General features: G+C 33.3%; 1 protein-coding gene across 1 annotated transcript in view; it reads right to left on the bottom strand.

The window, feature by feature from the left end:
- Nucleotides 1–3,287: 3,287 nt before the first annotated feature.
- Nucleotides 3,288–21,970, bottom strand: part of LOC132708237 (uncharacterized) — a 44,593-nt gene continuing 25,910 nt past the window's right edge. The window contains exons 5-11 of the mRNA XM_060680415.1: nt 21,657–21,829; nt 19,678–19,884; nt 18,479–18,613; nt 18,213–18,411; nt 14,744–15,016; nt 14,072–14,430; nt 3,288–3,521 (exon numbers count right to left, since the gene is read on the bottom strand). Of these exons, the coding sequence (XP_060536398.1) occupies nt 3,288–3,521; nt 14,072–14,430; nt 14,744–15,016; nt 18,213–18,411; nt 18,479–18,613; nt 19,678–19,884; nt 21,657–21,829 (1,580 nt within the window). The remainder of the gene's footprint in view (nt 3,522–14,071; nt 14,431–14,743; nt 15,017–18,212; nt 18,412–18,478; nt 18,614–19,677; nt 19,885–21,656; nt 21,830–21,970) is intronic.

Raw genomic sequence — 21,970 nt, 5'->3', positions numbered from 1 at the left:
ACATCAGCAAGTGTAATGTGGATTCTTACCACCGCACAAAAAATCCTATAGTCCATAATTACACTATGGATGATACCATCCTGCCTAGACTTGCCAATGTAAAGGATCTTGGTATTGGTATTTAAGGGGTGCGACCCGGGACCCAGACCAACGTGACATTCCTCACTTCGGCCATTTTCCTCAGTACCCCTTTGCACTCCTTTATCAACAAGGAGCGCGTACGCACTGACTTTAGCACCATAACTGCAGCCCTACTGTCAGAGCAGAAGAATACTCTTTTGCTACTGTGGTTGAGTCGAAGCACCTCTCTGGCCGCCATCAATATAGTGAAAATTTCCGCCTGAAACAGTACTGAGCCAAAGGGAGCGACAAGCTCGATCCCGTTGTCTCGCAGTGCAGCTCTGCAGAGCCGCATGCGTGAGCCTAGGCACCACCATGGCACCGTACATTCAATGCATTATCTTTGGCCACAGGCCATCGCTCTCCGGCACGCCCACAGAGCTCCAAAGGCCCACCTGGTCCTTGATCTTATGTGTTCCTAAAAGGTCTGCTTGGAGTCCAACCATACTCCTGTAAAGGATCTGTACCTCACATTACAAAATGGTTTCCAGTGGAATGCAAATTCGCGGATTCGTAATAAGAAATGGCAGGCATTTTTGTTGTTTAGTTGCTATTAAATTATTATTTCACTGTTAAGCTTGACTATGGGTCCAGAGAAGATTACTGAAGTATCCAATGTTTCCTGTAATTGGGTGATGTTACCTGTTGTAAATAAAGTGCTGTTATTTTGTTACTATTTCAAATAAAATTTATAATAGAGAAAACTTAACATTATGGGGTAAATAAGCAGTTTTGAACAAAACGCTATATATACTTGTCTACGAGCTAAGCAGAATGCTTCTTTTTTGAGTTTTTCTAAGTCTATAATGTTTCAACTTCCTGTGATATTCAAAACTGCAAATAAAATCTCAAGCTCCACCAAAAGACTTTGTATTTTATTAGCTTCAGTTAGTTTCGGTAAATTTTAAATAGAGTACTGTTTATTGCGTGCTTTTTTTGAGTGGCTTCTTTTTCTTGTTGGAAACTTTAACTTGGGTGTTTGGCTCCGGATAATTGTTTGGCTAATCTAGGTAAAAGTGGCTTTTATTTGATGTATTGGGTACAATTTAGTTGGTTAAAGTAGCGGTTTTGCTGTGCATTAAAAATTTATAAGCCGGTACTAAAATCGGTGTGTTTTGGAAAGAAACCATAAACCGTGTGCTTTGCTGTTAGTGCAAAAACACATCGCATACTACTTCCAGACATAACACCGCCAATGTTGCCAGCTTCCTTGCTGCTTATCCTGGAAGTGTAATGACTTTATCTCCAGGTACATTTCTATGGACCCGGTAGTAAAGATGGTTAACGACCAAATTCACAATGCGCTCTGTCCACGTTTACAACCTTTTTTGGGAACTTGAAAAACGGCAAATAAACTCATTAGCAGTTGTCGAACACAATCACGAAACTGGACATAAAAATTTTTGTTCGATAAAACTAATATTCTTGCATGTAATCAATCAAAGATAAGTGAAACAGGCTTTTTTGCAGTTAGATCGGCGTACCTACTTATGTTCGTATCATGAGAATCTGCAATGTTTTTGTAGACTATGACCGATGTACAGGGCGGAGGCCAAATTGTCGGTGTCTGGAGCTCAATTTTCATAAAAGACTTAATGGTAAAAACCGCACATCTAGTATCGTTTTAAAATTATAGGGTATTTATTATGATGAATTTTGTGTTTCTATGAAAACAATTCCAAAGCAACTTTTTACACAGAATTTAATGTATTTCAATATATTTTTAAATCTAATGAACAATTATAATAATAAGTGCGTGCTGGTGGTTTTGGTGAGTTGTCAAATAAATGGGAGATTATAGTTTGTTTTATGAAGGTCAAGAAGAATGCAGAGACAACAAGCAATTGTATTACAATCAATATACTTTTAAAAGTTTTTTTTTGAAAATTGTGGCATAATTTAATAAATTTAGTAAGTACTAAATATATTTGAACTTGAAAAAAAGATACTAATATGCCACACAGTACCGGAAAAGTGCAATGGTCCAAATTGTTCCAAGAAAAATTTTACCCGTTGGTTCTTTGAAATTTATTTGAAAGGTTGAACAAAACTTCTATGTTTTCCAAGAAAACACGAGAAAAATACCAAGTATGGTATATTTTTGAGAACAAAAAACATCTTCCTTTGTTTTCTTCAGCGTAAAAAAAATTGTGTAAATTCTTTCATAGAAACACAAAAAAATTCCATAACAAAAAAGTTATAGGATTTTTTTTTTGAAAATGCAGCCTATAACTTTGGATCGGAAACATATATCCATGTCAGGTTATACTATTAATTTTCGTCTAGCTTCTTTACTAAGGAGGTTTCCCTTTAAAAGTGTCTAAATTGGCCCACCCTACTGCGGTAACAATGTAAAACTCGACCATGTTGCTTGGGAAGTTGATAAATGTCTCGCTTATCAATGGCGGCTTAGGTCTAAAATAGCAACTAACCAATAGCAAATAGCATCCCGGACGAGCTGGTTCCGTCGATGCAGACGCTCATACTAAATGGTGTCTCTAATAATCAAATCAATTCTAATTCTATTAGTAAAATAATTTCTGGACAGAAAAATGGATCGTTATTGGTATACTACCAGAATATAAATGGACTTCGTAGCAAAACACACGACAGGTTTCAAGCGTTTAATGTTTCTGTTTGGCATTATGACGTGATATCAGCTGGCCAAAATTATGTATAATTCAAAATAGTTTAGAAATACTACTACATATTACAAAACATAATTATGGTAAATAACCAAGGTAGATACTAAGATTAATGCGAAATAACTAAAACCAATTGTTATAACTAATTTAATTTTAATAAGGTAAAGAAATCTAACACCGTACATTTAAGTAAAAAGAAACACTTAAGAACTATTCTCGAGTCAGTCGGCGTCAGTATCTACACAATCAAGCATTTATAATGTTTGGGACATAAATGATATAGCCGTTGTTAATGAGAAATTATAAATCTTGGGATAATTTGGTCTAAGAAATATCGTAAATTGTGTGGATAGAGTTTCCGCTTTCCTCCATCATAGAGGATGCGCCAGATAATTGAAAAAAATAACTTCTAAAATTTTTTGTGCTTCTTCTTCTTCCTACTACCTATAGGCATGATTGCCTGTTTTCTTCACATCTTTGCCATCATTTGCGAGGTTGTCGCTCCACTTTTTCCTATATCTTCTATGGCTCCTTCGTCACTATTCGTTCTTCTGCCATACGATCAATGTGTTCATTCCATTTTATCTTTATATGCAATACCCAGTCATTGATGTTATCTACCCTGAACACTTGCCTAATATCTTCATTTCTTTCCTTATCCATGAGAATTTTTTCCGCTATTCTTCGAACAGTTTTCATTTCCGTGGTCTCTAATATTCTTTTTGTTTTCGAGGTCTCAGGGTTTCTGCTGCATGCCTTTGAAAAGTCAAGTAAACAATTTTGTTTAAATTGTTATTATTAGATCTTAGAAGCGTGCTATGTAAGAAAACCTGACTGGTTTGATGGAATTATATTACGACTAGTTGTATGCGAAAGTACATGCAGATGGACAACCTTCTCCAACACCTTTCTTAGCACGGGTAATAGGCTGGTTGGTCTAACATTCGGTATCATTTAACGATCTTGAAATTTATTCGATTTTTTTTGTTTAGAAATCACAGGATATTAAATCTTGTTGCGGTCTTCACATACTGTTCTGCGGTTACGTGAAAACACATAATAAAATCCCGTGGAATTCTGGAGTAATAAGCAGCATATATTTGCGAAAACCAAGGATACACTTGAGAGGAGCAGTATTGGGAACCCAATACTGTCCCACGACAAACAATCAAAACAAAATAACACTCTTTGAGGCGGCCTGCCGGGTCCGGATACATAAACGATGAACCGGACTCCTAGCCTCGTAACCCCATACTACCCGTCCGTTTCCAGAGCTACCGTTTTAACCCCCCACCCCCACTCGCACAGTTCCAGGAACTTCCATCGACTATCGCGGGCGCACTACAATCTCGTTCTTAATGAGACTAATTTTAATGTGGAAAGTACCGGAGGATAGTCGGGGAGGATTCATATTACTTTTAAAATAAGGTCTTCCGAGTAATTCTAAGCGCGAATTGGCTACAAATTACAATAACTGGGACCTTTTATGATAGTCTGTATTCTATACTGGATTTGACAGTACCCCAATATTGTAGAATAAAAAAGAAGTGGCCCTCTTGGTTTTAATCGAATGTTATAAAAAATATTAAAGAAAAAGCTACAAGTCAGAGAAACTTTAACAACGGATACACTTCGGACCGACATCAAATTGCATACGGGTTTATTTTATAAACAATATATTTTGGAGTCTCGTATCTTGAAGTAGCCCAGGCGTTTCTGCAATTTTGTTAAAGGAAAGTAGGAGTTTACTAGATTGCAATACTCCATGGTTTTCGGAGATCAAGTTTTGAGTGGTAGTCAGGTTATAAATATTTTTTGTATAACTGTTTGACTGTCGACTTCTATCAACAAAACTGCATTCAAAGTATAGAAATAGTTTGCTTCGAAATAGCAGACCGGTTTTCATAATACGTGATTTTCTAGAGTGATTTAATAGGTTAGAAAAAATAAATTTGTCCCCCAATAACTCGACTTTTTTAAGAACCCATCTACAACACCAAGTCAATTGACGAAGTTTGTCAAAACGAAATAATATATTTTTAATTTTTCCAAGGCTTTCGACAGGTTATCGAAACTTTATAGAATGGATTTGGCCTCCAATCTGCAGGATATGCAGCCACATCTGGGGTACCCCAAGGCTCGGTCCTGGATCTCCTTCTTTTTCATATTTTTATAAATGATATAGATGAATCTCAGAGTATCAATTATTTGTTGTATGCGGGTGTTTGTGAAGGTTAGATCCAAAGTAATTATCTTATAATTTAAAAAAGCAATACATTAAAAAACCGCAACCAATTCATTTCAAATGGGTGCGACATTTACTATGCTTTACTCTTTATTAACAGAAATCGCTTGGTTTTGTAGCGCGTTCTACCATAAAATTTGTGGTTATTACTCGCCAGGTTATAATGTGCATATTTCTGATATTAGAAGATGTTCAGAGCAAATTTTTAAAATACATAAGTTGTAGACAAAGCGGGGTTTATCCTCTTCAAGGCTGTGTCCACGACAAGCTTTTAAATAAATTTAATTTTACCGAATTAGGAATTAGAATAAGTCAAATCACATTTATTTAGCCTACTTAACTTTGTACGATTTAAGTTTTACGTTTATTTTTGCTCTTTTTTCAAGCTTTAGGTCTTTGTAACTGGGTTTTACGTGTTGAATAGTTTTGTAAATAGATAAATAAATACCGTTAATTTTTTCTTTGACTGTAGAAATTGTTGTGTATTTGTTTATAAAATCTCAGAATCTTCTAAATCTTCTTATCTGATTTGGTGAGTTTTGATTCACGAATTTTTTGGGCTCACAAGATATTAAATCAATCGAAAACCAAGTTTATACTATACAAGGCAGTTTGTTGCATATCACTGGCGATCCGGTTTGTAAATACACTCCTGATCGTTGGTTCCGCGAGAAATTAAATTTCCGCGAAACTGATATTAATTAATGCCATCAGGTGGACACAAAAATAACGCTAATTACGTAATGCATATCCTATAACGCAGTTAAAGGTAACATCGATAATTGACACTAACATCAATAATAATGAATTATAACCGAATCGTTGATTAGGCACAATGATCGTCTGCAGGCAACAGCCGGTTGAACCGAAATTGCTCTGTGATTTATTTAGTGCGTTACCGTATGTCATTCCAAGCGCGCAATAGATATTTTCTATGTATATTCTATCGTATATGAAATCATACCTGTAAAAACTAAAAAACACTCTACTGAAACATTTTTGTTGTTCTAGCCGGGTAATTCCGACAGATATGGAAAGTAAACGGTCGAAACTAAAAAAACAAGCATATTTTAGTTTAGTTTTATTTCTCCATTTAATTCTAATTGTCACCACCTTGAGATTGAATGTATAGCATTAAGAGGTATATGATTTTGTTTTTTTTTCTCCGTTTAAAAATTCTCAAGAAATATTTTCCATTTTAAAAAGCAGTTAATTGTAATTCCGAATATAACAACTTCATTTAAACGCCATTGGAAATATGCGGTACTTCTAATAATTAGTTAATTAATTATGGGGTTGGTAATAGAGCTTCAGCCAAAAACAAACAGTTTATGCAAAACAATGGATCCTGCCAAGCTGTCTCTCATTTGGAGGTATTTTTCTTGAAGTTAGTTTCATTTTGACTGGAAAGTATGGAAGTGATGGTTTTTACAATTTTCGTTTTTTCTGCAATTGTCGGTATCATATAAAAAAATGGAGAAAATTTTTGTTTGTTTGTGACATGAAAGAAAACGATGTCATGTTATGCGAATTATTGGCTTGAGAGCAAAATCCTCTAATGAATGTTTTTTTGGGAGAAAAAAGTGTTCCTATTAAAAAAAGTATCTCGTCTAAACAGTATGTTTATTTCAATAATGTGTAATGATAATAAAGTCCATCAAGTGCGCCCACATTTTTCCTGTGAAAAGCACTGGCATCAATTTATTAGGTCAAGGGCTTAATGACTGATATGCAAAACTCAGTATTAATCAGTAGACGCCGAATCTTTTTTATTGTTATGTTTACAAAGAACATACTTTTCTAGGAAGGTTTTCAATTATTCACATCTCCAGTTTTATATGTATTTTATATTCTGTGCTGTTCACATTTAAGGAGTGTAAGAAAAGCATTACATATTTACTCGTTAAACAACACGATCTCTTAATGCTTTCTTTGCAATTTCAATTATTTTCGTATAAAATGAAGTAAATAAAAGCAAAACTTTTTCTTAATTATTACAGTCAACGTTCTCTGAATTGTAAACCTAAATCTTTACAAATTGTGTAAAATTGAACTCTCGGTAGTGCTTTGGCTAATAAGTCTGCTATCTGATCTTTAATTCTTCTATTATTTTCAGGAGTTTTGATTTATGAAATATAACCTTGGTTATCTTCATAGAGTTTTACCGGTATCACTTTTACAAGCATGTTACTTAACAGTTTCTTTAACAACTATCTTCAACTGCTAAACTCAAAGCCACTAATTCTGCCTCAGTACTTGAATACCTAATTTGGTCATGAGAAATAGGTGGTATCGCCCCTGCAACATCAGCGTGTACAATTTCTAATAACCGCTTTTCTTATTACTCCTAATTCTGATCCTGATCTTTTTTATACATTTTAATACCGCCTTTTCTTCTAGCAACGTCTGTATTCTAAATTTCCATGTGTCACAATTGCTAGCATTTAAGCATAAGCATTTAAGAGTTCAATGTTGTTTTGCTAACTTTTACAACGATTTGTCTTTCCTGACTTTCTTGCTCCTGGTGCGATTTGGGCCCATACAGAGAAAATACTTGGCTAGAAGGGTTTTCAATGATGCACATCTCCAGTTTTGCATTTATTTTATATTCACCACTGCGAAACAAAGTTAACTTAAATGGCATTCATCGCCACCGACAACAGAACTATTTTTTTCTTTCAGTTTTACAATGCTTTGGTAAGCTTGCAGTTATTGTGCTGTTCACATTTGAGGAGTGTAAAAACAACACCGAATTGTGCAAATTTATTAACGTAATTGATAAAATTAATAATAATTAATAAAATATAATAATAACAATAATAATAATACTAGCCTATAAAACCTGTAAGCGTCACAAGATCAGGAGTAGAACCAACAAATAATAATATGTAATAATTTCGCTTACAATTTTAGATGGTATCATATTTTTGTTAGTTATTTCTTTACACCGGATGTTGTTTTATAAAGAGAACCCAAATAGGTAGGTATAAAAGAAGGTAAAAAATTAAATACCCTACCTTTTAGTAAATAACATTAGCACACCCTTAAATTGAAATATCTTCGTGAACTGGCGCAGATAGAATTGTTGAAATATAAACAAAATATTTCTTGTGTTTGAGATCGAAGCACATTTTCGAAACACCAAAACCAAACCAAAACCAAATGCTCATATTTCATTCACAACTTAACAATTCAATCCGAAACTAAAAATTCATTAAATTCAAACTATTCCGATTAACATCGCTTTCCGACGTTCTCTGCACCGAAGGCGCCCTATATAAGACAAAGCTGGGGAAATGAATGCGGCCTATCAGCAGGAAGCATATTGTTGCCACTAAACAAAGCACCCTGCGTCAACGTCAACCAGCGCCATCTCTTTTCCGTTTTAGGAAACTTTAACAATAAACAGTCTCATTTAAAAGCCGCATCTATAAAACCCAATTTTTACTGGCTGTTTCGATGCCAACAAACGTATCGCTGGGGGCTATTTTTCGTGGGATGCAGATAGTCGCTAACCGTCGCTGTTGCCTCATTACCTAATCATAAAGTTGGTTTTATACTGACGCGCCAACGATGTGACAAAACAGTGTTTATCTGTGGAGCCGTTTCAATAGTTTTCGAATAATAAAAAGCACACGGAAAATACGAAACTTTTCGGACGGGCTGATGGGATTCGGGTGAAAGTTTTGGTGATTTGTTTTGTTTTTGGTAATGAAATGAGTTTGAGCTATTTATACACAATGGTATTCAAATCGCCATTTGATTAAATCCGTACTTGATTTAATACATGTACATATATATTGTTTATAAAGTAAAGGGCGCATGTCTGCAATTAAAAGAAAGCGAGGACACCTTGATTTTCACCTGCGACACCGACTAATGTTATCTGAATTCATGTCCTGCTATTATATCCCTTTGTGGACTACCATCATACCAAAACCAGCGTAAGGTGCGTCTCACCCATGTATAATCGGTACTATTTCTGATGGCATAGTCAGCAATGAAATGCCAAAGAGAATAAAATAGATTATCCATCTTGTTTCTACTTATACTTCAACAGATGTGGTTCCGCCCTAAATGTCTATCTGCTCAATGCCAGACAGCCGTATGTAATAATAGATCAGGGTGTGCCTTAATGATATGCGAATATTTAAGTAGCTGAATCTACATGAAAACATGACAATTTGTTAAATAAACCATTGTTAAAACAATACCAAAAAATCGGAAAATTAAAAAAAAATCATACCGTATAAAATATAATTTGTCAAGAGTAAATATACAAGTAAACCATCTTTAGTTTGTATTTATAACAACAAGGTTGCTTTCGAAAAATCACTGGGCGTTCGTAGCGCGTAGCGCGAAGTAGCTTTTTTATTACAAAAGAAAAGAGTTTCGCGGTTTTGTGTGGTAAAGGGACGCATTGTTTTTCTATCGTGCTCTTGCGAACCACTATGGAACTTTGGCAAAATAGATATAATTTTATTGTGCATACACCCTGTATAAAGTGTGTTTTAAGCCTCGAACTTTAAAGTTTCAGAAAACTTCGGTAAATATTAAATTTTATACAAATAATAGCGTTGTCGAATGATATTTTTTCAAATATCTCTCGCGCCCTGTATAATTGACAATACCTGAAACTCTCTTTCGATACAGTTTACGATACTGTTCAAATCAAATTATCCAATCTTAAGCAGCGTTTCATTTATTGCCAATAATTTGCCCACCTAAACGGAAATTTAAAGGAACTTTTAGATTTTCTGCCAATAATCGACACACCCTGTATATAATTCAAACAATGTTTGAAATAACGGTGCTTCCTGGAGTATGATTTTTTCCAATAGAATAAGTGATTTTCAAGAAGTACTTGGTTTTCTGAAACCATGCAGTACGGCGTAATAATCAGTGACGTCATCGCGTCTCGATTCAGGGCGAGAAATTGTGATTTTCATTTGGATTTTTTCAAATATCTTGAACAGCGTCTGTGATACACAAAAACCGTAAATATAAAAATTGTAGCTCTCGATGTGGCTTATTACACTGTTTAAACCAATTGGCCATATTTTTCTCGAATTTTGATTTACAGCTAATAATTTAATAGCGAAAAGAACGATTTTCATGGTCTTTTAGCCCCGGATCTCCCGCATTTCCTGGTTCTAAAATTTTGCGGATCGGTTGAACAGTTTGTGAGAAAATCATGTTTTTCTGGAAGCCAAAATATTCAAAGAAAATTTACTTCCTTGCCAACTACATATTTGGGTCACTCATGACGTTTTTGAATATAGTACGGAATATTCTAATTGCCCGATTTTTCGAAAGTAACAAGTAGTCATTCCGTTATACCAAGTGTATTCTTTTTTTTTTCAGTATTCATTATCTTTGGTAACTGTCTGGAGAGTTGCTTTCAAAATAGATACAACTGCAGTATCATCGTACTTTGCCTCACTTATAATATTTTTATTAAAAAAATATTTTGCACTGGGCACAAACAAATTCTATGGCATTAAATATACAACGGTAAGGAGGCAATCTTAAACATTGATGACTCTCATTTCAGCAATTATTTCATCTGTAGCATACAGCAAGTTTGTTTTATAATTTTTGACAATTTTATAAACTCACATTTGAGACCAGTATCGGGGTAATTAATTCATCCGCATATTGCGCAGCCAACTGATACTTTCTTCTTTTTTTCTGGATGCGTTTGGTACACTTTCGCTAACAATAATTAAAGACGACTTTTGGGGGCTCCGAAGTAGTTTTTGTTTTGTAGTGGAAACTACTGCAATCATCCAGTAATTGGAGCTTTCTCTGCCGAGTGTAGGCACCGGGGTGTAATAGACAAAGGCAAATGGGTGGGTTCTGTCATTCTTAGTATGGAAATGGAAGCAAAAGCAAAGCATAAAATACTGCGGCGCCCTCTCTCGGGGTTTTATGACCGACTATGCCATCGCAAATCGCACCGACTATAATCGAGTCATTTCAAAACCCAACGAACTAATAAGACCTTGACAGTTTTTAATTTGGATGAGGCATTATTTCGACAGTGTTTTGTTAAAATTTGCCCAGATCCTATTACATTTGCATGAAATAACTAGTTAAGTGTGCGGAGATTCCCGCTGAGAAAAAAAAATGGGGCAAGTATAAGTTAGTTACTTATACGTAAGTAATACCTAGATTATATTTAAAATTGTTGGTAGATTATGTTTTGTTCCTATAGCTCATAAGCTATCTAGAGGACTTACCTATTACGCTGACAATACCCTTACTTCTAAATCCAACATCAAAAAACGTTCAAAGTGCAGGTTAGTGTGTCAAATTTAGGTGTATTGTATTGTGTAATTGAGGTCTATTGTATTTATTGGTCAGTGTTAGTTCGGAATATTCACATTTTCATTCTTTTAGAGCTGGAAGGAACTAGTTGGACGTTGTCTTGAGGCCGTTTGGTATACGTTTTATGTGCATGCTTGAATTTTAATATAAATAATGAAAGTTTCAGGACTAAAAATTAGCGAATATTCCAAACGTGCCTCTCTCGCATACGAAATGTACAGCGACGGAGAAAAATATTCTCTCTGTTTCTCTACTAATCGTAACAATCCAGAAGCTTCGGGTTTAGCTGTTTCGGTTCATTCTGTGAAAATAATTCCTAAAGAATAACAGGGTCGAAACTGGGCACCTGCGTCCTTTTGCTTCGTATTATTTCCCCCAGACAAATATTGTTAAAGTTTTCACATGAATACGTGGAATTATAGCATGTAGCAGATTAGCTTAATCTAAAGCGTAACACAAAATATGTCCGACTTTGATAATTGAGTTTCTAAAAGTTTAAGATTTCGGGATTCTTTTATATCCTTTCTGTTATTCAAAAATAATGAGGTCCATATGCGAAACTTGGAAGATTATTTTACTGTAGACTAAGGTTATTTATTTATTTCATTATTTATTTACAAAAAATCTACCATCTGTATACATGAAACGTATAACAGGTAGAATCCAGTAAAAGTTACAAAAATGTAAGCAAATATGGGGGCATTGTTATGCAATTGTATTACCAGTTTTGACAAAGCCACTGATAGCCAAGATCACAACAGATCCTTGAACTAATTTATCGTTATTTAGTTATTCAAGTAATTTTAAATATATTGAAAAAAAAACGAAAATTTAGATTTCATGTTTCACTTTCGTCTTTGGATTTTTATCCTAAAATATTGCCTTTAATTCTGATTTAATATTTTGGCTTCAAGCAACAAAATATTATATAATATATTGAACCTCCACTGAACTAGTCGGCCGGAATCGATAAAGTAAACATATTGTTCTTAAAAACGTTATAAGAAATAACCTTTAGGAAACTGAAATGGAATTAAAATATTATAGTTGAGTTGGAATTTAAACGTGAAAATTATAAATAATACTTACAGAAAAAAAAAACATAAAAGGTAAAAATTAGATGAAACAATCATAACTCGACGAAATTGTTTCGATGGTGAAACACTTTAATTGAAAATTCCGATATTTGCAGAAAACGAACATCTGGCCATTTGTATGTATAAAGTAAGCTTCTGCTCCACTCTCCCCCCCAACTTTTCAACCGTTGGAATGAAAGTTGAACCAGAACTCGATTTAAACGTATTACATTTTGTTGATTAATTGGAGCAACAAATACTACTGTGTTGGAAATTCGGCATTTCCTAATAGCAATCGTTAAGTTTTCTGAACAAACTAGTCGTTTCAGTGTTATTATAAAACTTTATCTATTAAAAACGGATTTCCGATATTTTGAGCGCCCTATAAAAATTCTTCTCAGCTATGATCTGATTGTCAAAACCGTGATTTTTTCAATTTAATCGTTTTCCCATCGGAATTCCTAGGATCGTGACTCAATTTTAAGAGGACTTAAAAGATTTTCTTGCTAACACGTTTAGTGTTCCGACTATATCCTGTTGAGGGACTTAAAATTATAAATCAAACATGGACAGTCACTTTATTCTGGATTTATTAGTTTTGTAGTATACAAAATTGCAGTTTATTTTTATGTCTTAATTAGTGACATTTTTGTGTAATAGTTATGTTATATTTGTTACTGTTTTGTATTATAGTTTAATATAATGACAATAAATAGTCATGACAAATTGCTTATTAATTCAGACATATATAGATCATTGTAATATGCTTATTAATATTATTCAGAAACGTTAATCTTCTCTCTCAACGCCCCTGTTTAATGTCAAATTTTAAAATTTCACACAAATCCGTGAGAAGATATTTTAGTTAATTTAAAAAAAAACATTATTTAAAAAACAAACCTTAAAACCCTATATCTCAGAAACAATGAATTTTATGACCTACATTTATGGGAACTTTTGTCACTTTTGTCACAAAATTATGCTACTGTATGGGATCACGTGACTTTCGTTATCCCTCAAAAGTTTTTTGTTAAAGGGCCTAAAATTATCTTCGTTTTTTAAACTTTATATTTTGGTAATAGGAACAGTTCTTCCTTTTTTAATATTAATATACGTATCTAAAATTTATTTGTATTTCAAAGCAGCAAAGTATAAGGAATTAAAACTCTTGAATTAGTTGAATTAAGTGGTGTATATGTTTTTCTCCATATAGCGTGGTTTCCCATAATCAAACTATCCGAAGTATCGAAGAATGTCATCACTGCAATATGACTAACTATTTTAGGTATTAAAAAATTAATTTGGCACGAGTGGAGCGTAGTGAAGTTAGTGTTTAATACACTCAAGAAGTTTCCATGTTATATTTTTTCTGCGACCACTAATATTTAGGTATATTTTTGCAAAATAGCATCGGTACATTCACTAAGTGACGAATGTCGCGGCCATCAGAACTGACAAACGCCAAAATACCATCCCTTGCTAAAATGACCAGTAACTCAAGTACCGAAAATGTCGACCATGGTGGTTAAGGAAGCGGATGCTTGATCAGTACATAATTGAGTATTTTAGAGTAGAGTAGCAAGTAGAAAACGTGAGTAAAAGCATGGGAGTTAAGTTGTAAATTATATATTTAATAATAATTAAAAATCCAATACCATAGCGGAATCAAACCCTGCTTTCTCCTCATTGTGATCTTCGTCGTCAACGTTATCTTTTCTTCCGTACATTGCCTGAATTCTTTGTTGTTTTTCTCTTTTGTTGTTTAATTGTCGTACTGCATCTGCCAATTTTCCATATTGTGTGGATGTTGAAGTGTTGATCTGTCTTTTGCCAACCCGTTTCTTTGAAGCCCTCGCTCTGGGTTTGCTTTTGTTTTTATTGTTCTCTACTAACTCATCGATACTAAACATTGGAGAAAATCGTTGATTTTCTCCCAAACCAACTTCTTCTAACTGCTTTTTTATCAATTTCTCTCGGAGAAAATCATCTTCTTTAAACGTTTTACTGTGTTTTCCTATAAATATATTAATTTACATGAAATTTTGAAAAAGATCAAGTGTGTTGCTGCCAACAAGCAAAAATATTTTAAATAAACTTGAATTTTGTATTTGAAAGATAATTTTTATTTGAAGCAATATTTTTTGAAACCAAAGCCTTTATTCCTTGTAACCAAAACTATATTTCCCTTGGATTATTATCCATTAGTAATAAATCGCAACCAGCATAAAACGCGATGAATTAATAATAAGCGACATTGCCAAAAATTCTTGTAAAATCACTAAAAATCACTCGAGAAAGTTTTAAAACCGCGTAGATAGAGTTTTTACCTTCAAATTTTTTGCGTCTACGATTCACGTCCCGCAATTTTTTCGATTTGTGTTGTTTTTCACTTGAGTTGCCATTCTTGCCATTCTCGAGCATAGTGTTCACCATTCCTAGATGTTTTTCAATATACTCTTTAACTGGCTCTGCCCTCTCTTTGCAGTCAGCAGGCAAGTTATTATATCTGTTCAGTAAACTCTTTAAAACTTCAACCTTGCCTTCAAGTTTGTCGCTCTGATCTGCGTGGAACATATATGCCCCTTGGTAATCGTCAAAATCTGGAAATGGTATTGAACGTCCTGTAATGTGTTCGTGCACACATACGCAAAAATTAGTTTTGGAGAATGCGTTATCAATTAACCACTGTTATTAACTCTGACACCGAATGAGGATGTAGTTATTTATCACCTCCAATAATTCTCTGCCAACATTGACCAGACATTTAACTACAGGAGAGAAACCTGTGTTTACGATAAGCAGAATCAGATCCTATTGTTCCAGATGTATTTCATTAATTCCTACTATAATTAAAAAGGCTTGGAGATATTAATTTAGATCTATTAAGTAATACGGATAGTACTCTCTGTAAATATTACGCTCTGATGGTAGCACACAATTTTGTTTCTCTATATCAGGACGTCACTAGAATATGTTTAGATCATGAATTCTTTAAAACGAAAGTTAATGTCCCATTAAATTGCCAAATCACAGACCATCTCATATCCAATCCATATAAATTGTTCTTGTAGGAGAGGCGGTGCAAATGAAAGTATTTCGTCCAGTCCACAAAACAGGTAGACCAAAAAGAGAGTTAATTTTGACAAAATCAGCGGATGATTTGAACTAGAATGACGTTTTAGATATTCATGATCCTGGAATGGTAGTGAATCTTTTCATTGATAAGTTAATTAAGATTGTAGAGGAGACAATAGCTTCTAATAGGAGCCATCGTAGGATAAAACCAGGGATTACAAATGGAATAATTACTTCTATAAAAACTAGAGACAAAATGATGAATCTTATCGGCATTTGCTAAATAAATTTATAATGAATACTAAATTTTTTTTATATGCAAAAAGTAAATGAAAATAATAATATTAGAAAATTTATGAAGTAATTAATGAAGCTACAAATGAAAATAACAGCCGATTTAATGAAAACATATCTTTAAAAAAGATGATATTTTAATAACTGATTAAAAAGAAGTAACTAATATATTCCGTGAATATTTTATCAACATATTAGGAAAAATGGCCGCTAAATTAGAGTTGCACAAAAAAGTCTACGATAAATAGGATAATAGAAAACATAAATAATTTAAAACATAATTGCGCTCCAGGAAACGATAAAATTACTTCAAAAATTTTAAAATTTTACACTTTCGTATTGTTGATCCTAGATGTCATATAAGAAAATGTCCTTATCTCTTTGATTTTCTTAGAAGAATCAATTTGGTTTCATTCAGTAGAGTAGTGGAGTTCACTAACGAAATTACTAACCATCAGAATGGTGGTAATAGGTGTGCTGCTGTCTTTCTAGCCCTACAAAAGGCGTTTGATACAGTGTCACGTGTCCAATTAGTTGAAGTACTTGAAAAGTATGGAATCCGCGGCAATAGGCCTCAATTTAGAAAAATGGGAAACCTTTCGAGTTACCAAAGTTTTGTTAAGATGGATATACCGCAACAAACGCGTCTATTATTTAATGTATTAAGAAAGTTAGACGGTTGAGGCAGTGCTGTTCGCGATAATAATAATAATGATAATAATAATAAATAGAGAAAAACATTGTTAGAGAATACAGTGTTAATCCTATAAAAAAATTATTTAGATAAAATACTGGAATTATACCTATCGAAATAAGTTATAGAAAAAACAAATTATATACATTATAGTAACTTTTAGGTTTTAACCTTGGAGGAGAATTAATTGGTTTTATAACATTTTGGATTCAGTGATATGTAGGTACTATATTAGTTATTTCAGTTTAAGCCCGTTAATAGAGATTTAAAAGATATTTTTTATGTTTTATTGTGAAATGTCGAGTTACTAGTTGGAAATGAAGTTGGAATACTTTACGGCGTTGTGTGAAAATGAGCAATGAAAGATTGTCGGACGACACAGTGATTGTTTTTGGTGATTCTTCTTGGAAAGGTGTGAAGGTGAAAATGAAAAACTTTTCACAAATATATATTGACACTTTAGTAGAACCAATTAAGGAAATAATGTTATAAAATATTTGGTAGTGATGGTTGATAAAAACCTTAAATGGGATAATCATATCTTGTCCTTAACAAAAAAAAAAAACAGTTCTTTATTGCATAAATTTTACATGTTACTAGAATTTCATTCTAAAATCCTGTTGCACTTATTTATAAAGCATTAGTTGATCCGCTTCAGAGCTACAGGATTCTAATATCGGGGGGACGTACTTTATGTTACTTTGTAGTACAGATATTTACAGTGTTGCATATTGTTTATCTTGAGTACATGTACATATTCATAAATATTCTTCCAGACAGGCAAAAATTAACTATAATTATGAAACTAAAAGTAATCTGCAGACAATAATTTATTTATTTATAAATTTTTATAATCGGTATCCTCTATGTGTAAGGAAAGTTAAATAAACCAAGATGTTTTCTAGAGACCGAAAACTATATTCTAGAAAACTCTTCCAGGTTTGACTTAATTGTTTAGTTTAGTTAAACTAGTTAATGTGGGGTTTTCACACATACAGGTTTTTTAAATTTAGGTATCTAGACGAGATAGTCATTATAATTGTAATATTGAAATATTCTAATAAAGTATAGAGTAAAGTAAATAAAGTTTAAAAAAATCTTGGTTTAGAAACTGAATCACCAAGTAAGAGCACCGGAGTAAGTGCCTAACATGAACCTTGGCTTCAGAAATCACGCGAAGCTTGCTACAATTAAGTACGTTGTGGTACGTTACCGTGATCTATATCTATGCTGATGAGCTGCAAATGCCGATCTCTCAGATGTTAGCCTCGTATTTATTTGTTAAATTTGGTTCCTTTGGATATATTTGCGCAATATGCGTCAACCAATAAGACCAGCAATTTTAAATCCTGCTTCGAACCAATAAGACCTTGCTGTGTTCAAGAACCAACATGGCCGCTGACAGTTTGGCAATTTGACACTTTACAGTTTCGAGGTGGCATTTTTTCAGCAAGATTTAGTCAAAATTTGCTTAGATTCGATTAAATTTTCAGGAAAAGCACGAGAAAAGTTATCGGTTTAGAAAGAAAATAAAGCAAAGTGCAGATTAATGCACATTTAGAGACATGCGCAGTCTGTTCTGTACCACAATGTCCTAGACACCTAAGTTTTTTTATTTTAAGCAATTAATTAGCTGGTATTTGAAAATGCAAAAACAAGGAACCCAAAACTAACCACAACCAGAAGTGTAAAAAGATATAAGCTTCACGAAAGATTAGCCTTCCATGGCTTACCGATGTCGTTCATCTCCTTTAATTTATTCAAAATATCGTCTTTAGGGTTTCCTGTAATCTCTGAAATGTAGTTCTTTAAGCTGACGGGCAATTGTTGGCACGACGTGCTGCGTTGAAGTTGAAATATTAATTTCGTCATCTCGTTTAAAATCTGACTTGTTTCCGCGCTGCTGTTGTAGTTCGATAGTTCCAAATTTAACTGTAATAAAATTGTTTGTTGCTGTGCTCCTTAAATGGTATATGCCGACGAATAATTTATTTCTTACATTAAAAGGGCCGGCCCTTAAACCTTTCCTGATGGAACGTCGGGCTTCGGACCATATTTCATTAACAATTTGTTTCGGTAAATTTCCTCCGAGAATATCGTTCAAATCCAGATATTCGGCCTTGGTCTGATTGACCTGTAACAAATTTAAAAACGATGTTGGGTAGTTTCTCCGATATATTATTTCAGGAATGAGATAATTGGCCTAAGACCCAAAACAAAAAGATATCGTAACTCCATGAGAAGTTTGAACAGCATTAAGATTGAAAACAAAGTTCCATAGCGGAAGGTTATTTCCTTATTTATCTTTTTTGGGTACGCTCGCATCATTTTCTAATACGAACAGGTGATAACGCAATGACTGTCAAAATAAATAATATTGACCACGACACAAACAGATTAAAGTGCACATTGCTAATTATAGCATTTGACTGGCGCGTTTATTTGGCACGAGCGGAGAGAGTGCTTAATAAACGAGTGAGATAAAGAGTTTACCAAATGTGTGGCATACTATATTTTTTCTACGACGAAAAAATCACAATTTAACAAATTAAAAATAATAACAGATAATCGGATTACTGAATTTCGTACCATTCGTTGATCGTTCCGATGGGTTTTGCTATTGTTGCCTCTTTTTAACTGTGTAGAGATGTATTTTTGGATATGTCAAATAAAAAACGGAATAAAAACAATTTTAAAACGTTATGTTGTTTGTTTAACTTTTGCAATTGATCATTAAGTAGTTTATTTAAAGATAAAGACTGTAATTGAAAGAAAAATCCTTCAAGGATAGATCTTTTATGAGGATTAAATTTAAAGATCGTATGAGTAAGAAAAGCAGGTCATAACCTTCAATTTTGTTTTGTTTGTAGTGATGATACATGGATATCTGAAAATCATACAATTGGTCTAGGCAAGATATTAATATAAAAACTGCAAAAACCACTAAAGTTCATGAGAACGGTATGTAAAATTTCTGTGGCAAACTTAAATTATAAATGTCACTTTATTTACCGACTAGTCAACTAGATTTTAATTGTTATTGTAGTTTATTTGACACGAGCGGAGCGCAGCGGATTACGCATTTTACACACGGGAGTAGAAAACAGTCTTTTCAACCTACATCAAAATTTGCCAAGAAATGTTTTATTTTTTTATTGATTTGCGTCGTATTAAAACTTTGTTGTTGTTGTAACGTACCGAATAGCTACTCTCATTCACGAGTGCCAACATTGTGGTTACGGTGCTGGGGCTTTGGCCTGGTAACGGATCCTGGCAAATAGAGGTTACGCGTACGGGACGGTACGTAACGCATCCTTCTTCTTCATCATATTGCGAATCAGTAGGGAATCGAAAAGGGGCTGCCGCACTCGTTGCCAAAAGCTGAGAAGTTGAAGCACTCTCTACCTGCAAACATTTATTATAGCAGGATCACTGAATAATTTGTGTGAATTTTATCTATTCGACAAAATAGCAGAAAAAGTTCATTTTGCAAAAATAAAAAGTTAACAATGACTTGATTTAATCATGTATCAAATATTCGTTAGATGACAGTGAGAATATATAAATGTGGATTCGATCGTCTTTATTTTTATTCCACGTCCTTGTTTCTTTTTAAATTTGTTTTCAAAAGTTCAAATTGAGAAATGAAAAGTTGGTCACGTTTCTAGGATTGTTAGTTTAAAGAAATTATACTTTAAAAAGTGGCACAATTTGAGTGTCCTATTGAAAGTCTGGGAGAACTAAAAAACAAAATCTTTAGAAATTTGATGTACAACAATACTATTTGGCGATATAGAAAGTTTCCCAGAGACAACTTTAAAGATTGAAATAAATAACCCTGTATTTTGAATCTTGAACTCCTCGAATAGATCAACAATTTACCTTACCTACCATATCTTCTATCTTCCTACCTCTTTTTGTAGTACTAGCATCTTAAATATATTTCTCTGACTTATTAGTAGTATTAGTTTGATGATAGTCATTGTTAACAGGACCATAGTTTTAATTCGCTTGTAATGTACCTTTTTCAAAAGCCGGACGAGATGAGCCTAGGGGCGTGGATCAGTGGTTGTTGAAATTTTTTCGTTACTCAATATCGGTAACTATCTCATTTTTGAGATGTTCTGCTTTCTCTATTAGCATAACAACGCATTGTCTAATCCCAGTAAAAGTATGGTTTTCTTACAGTTGTAATATTAAATTAAATTTATGCAGCGATTAAAATCAAGATTAATGTTTTTTTTTCCTAAAAAAACGTAGATTTTAATAATAAATACTTAGAATTCCTGTGTAACAAAATTTATGCTCATTGCCATTAGTTTTTAGTTAAATGTGACAACAGTATGACAGCAGTCGGCAAAATATTTTTGAAACACATACAGGATGTTTCAAAAAACCTAGAGATTTTTTTTTACAATATTTAAAATATTTTTTGCGATTTTGTTGAAATTTGACAACGTCATTTATGATGATAGAGAACTATTGCATTAATTAGATAAACAATGTAAAGTTTAGTACCGTCCCGTGAGTTATCTTAAAGAATAATCTAGCCAAACAGGTGTACGGTACTGACTGTTGTGCAATTTTTGTTATTCACTTTACTAAACCACAAAGAGTACGTTTTTGACTCATAAGTTCATTTGCGTATCTTAACGCTATAATATTATTGTAATTAATACTAATGGAAACGATAGAGATGACCACCATCAGTTTTATTGCATTCATGTAGTCTACGAATTAAGGATTTTCGTAAAAACCGTTGTTTTTTTTTAATATTGAAGTTTAGAATTTATTTATATATTCATTTTGCATATCTGGACCTACGTTTACATGAATTCTTCTTTTTCGTCAGCCGATTGTCGGCTCATATTTTTTGAAGCACCCTAAGAAAGATCGAAACTTTAGGTGTCTGGAAAATTTTCCTGGACAGTTATTTCTAGATATTTGCAAATCGCTCTGCTCTAAAATTAGCATAATTTAATTTTATAGCACCTTTACTCAATAAATAATAAATATTTTAACCTTGGCTGATATGTTTATTAAAAGTTTTTATACTTATTAACAATTTCAATAAACATTTTTCTCTCTCAAAAATATATTTTCTTTTGAAATATTAGACAAACTTTTTCATGTATGAAATTTTTTGGAACATTCGGTGTATCTGACTGATCACTCACCACATCAACTTCTGCTCTTGTTTTTTGGTCCAAAACGTCATCGTTAACATTATTCAGCACTTCTTGAACAACATTTGGGAAAGTCGCTGTGGCAAGGATCATGGGATCTATGGTGACATTCTCGCGAATATTCAAATCGAAGACAGTTCTTGTCGTTGTTTGCAAGCGTTGATCTGTCGGAAAGAACTTTAATTTAGCCCATGGTATAACTTCTTTGAATAAGTGAAGTGATTGGGTCAGCAACCAAAATTTTGAATGTCCTCTTTACAAAAGATAACAATTAATTAATATGGTATTACTTTCGATTTATTTTA

Source organism: Cylas formicarius, unplaced genomic scaffold (genome assembly GCF_029955315.1).
Source record: "Cylas formicarius isolate icCylForm1 unplaced genomic scaffold, icCylForm1.1 PGA_scaffold_10__41_contigs__length_53128322, whole genome shotgun sequence".
NCBI lineage: Eukaryota > Metazoa > Arthropoda > Insecta > Coleoptera > Brentidae > Cylas > Cylas formicarius.
Note: the sequence above shows the minus strand (reverse complement) of the source record. Positions and strands in the feature narration are given on the sequence as shown.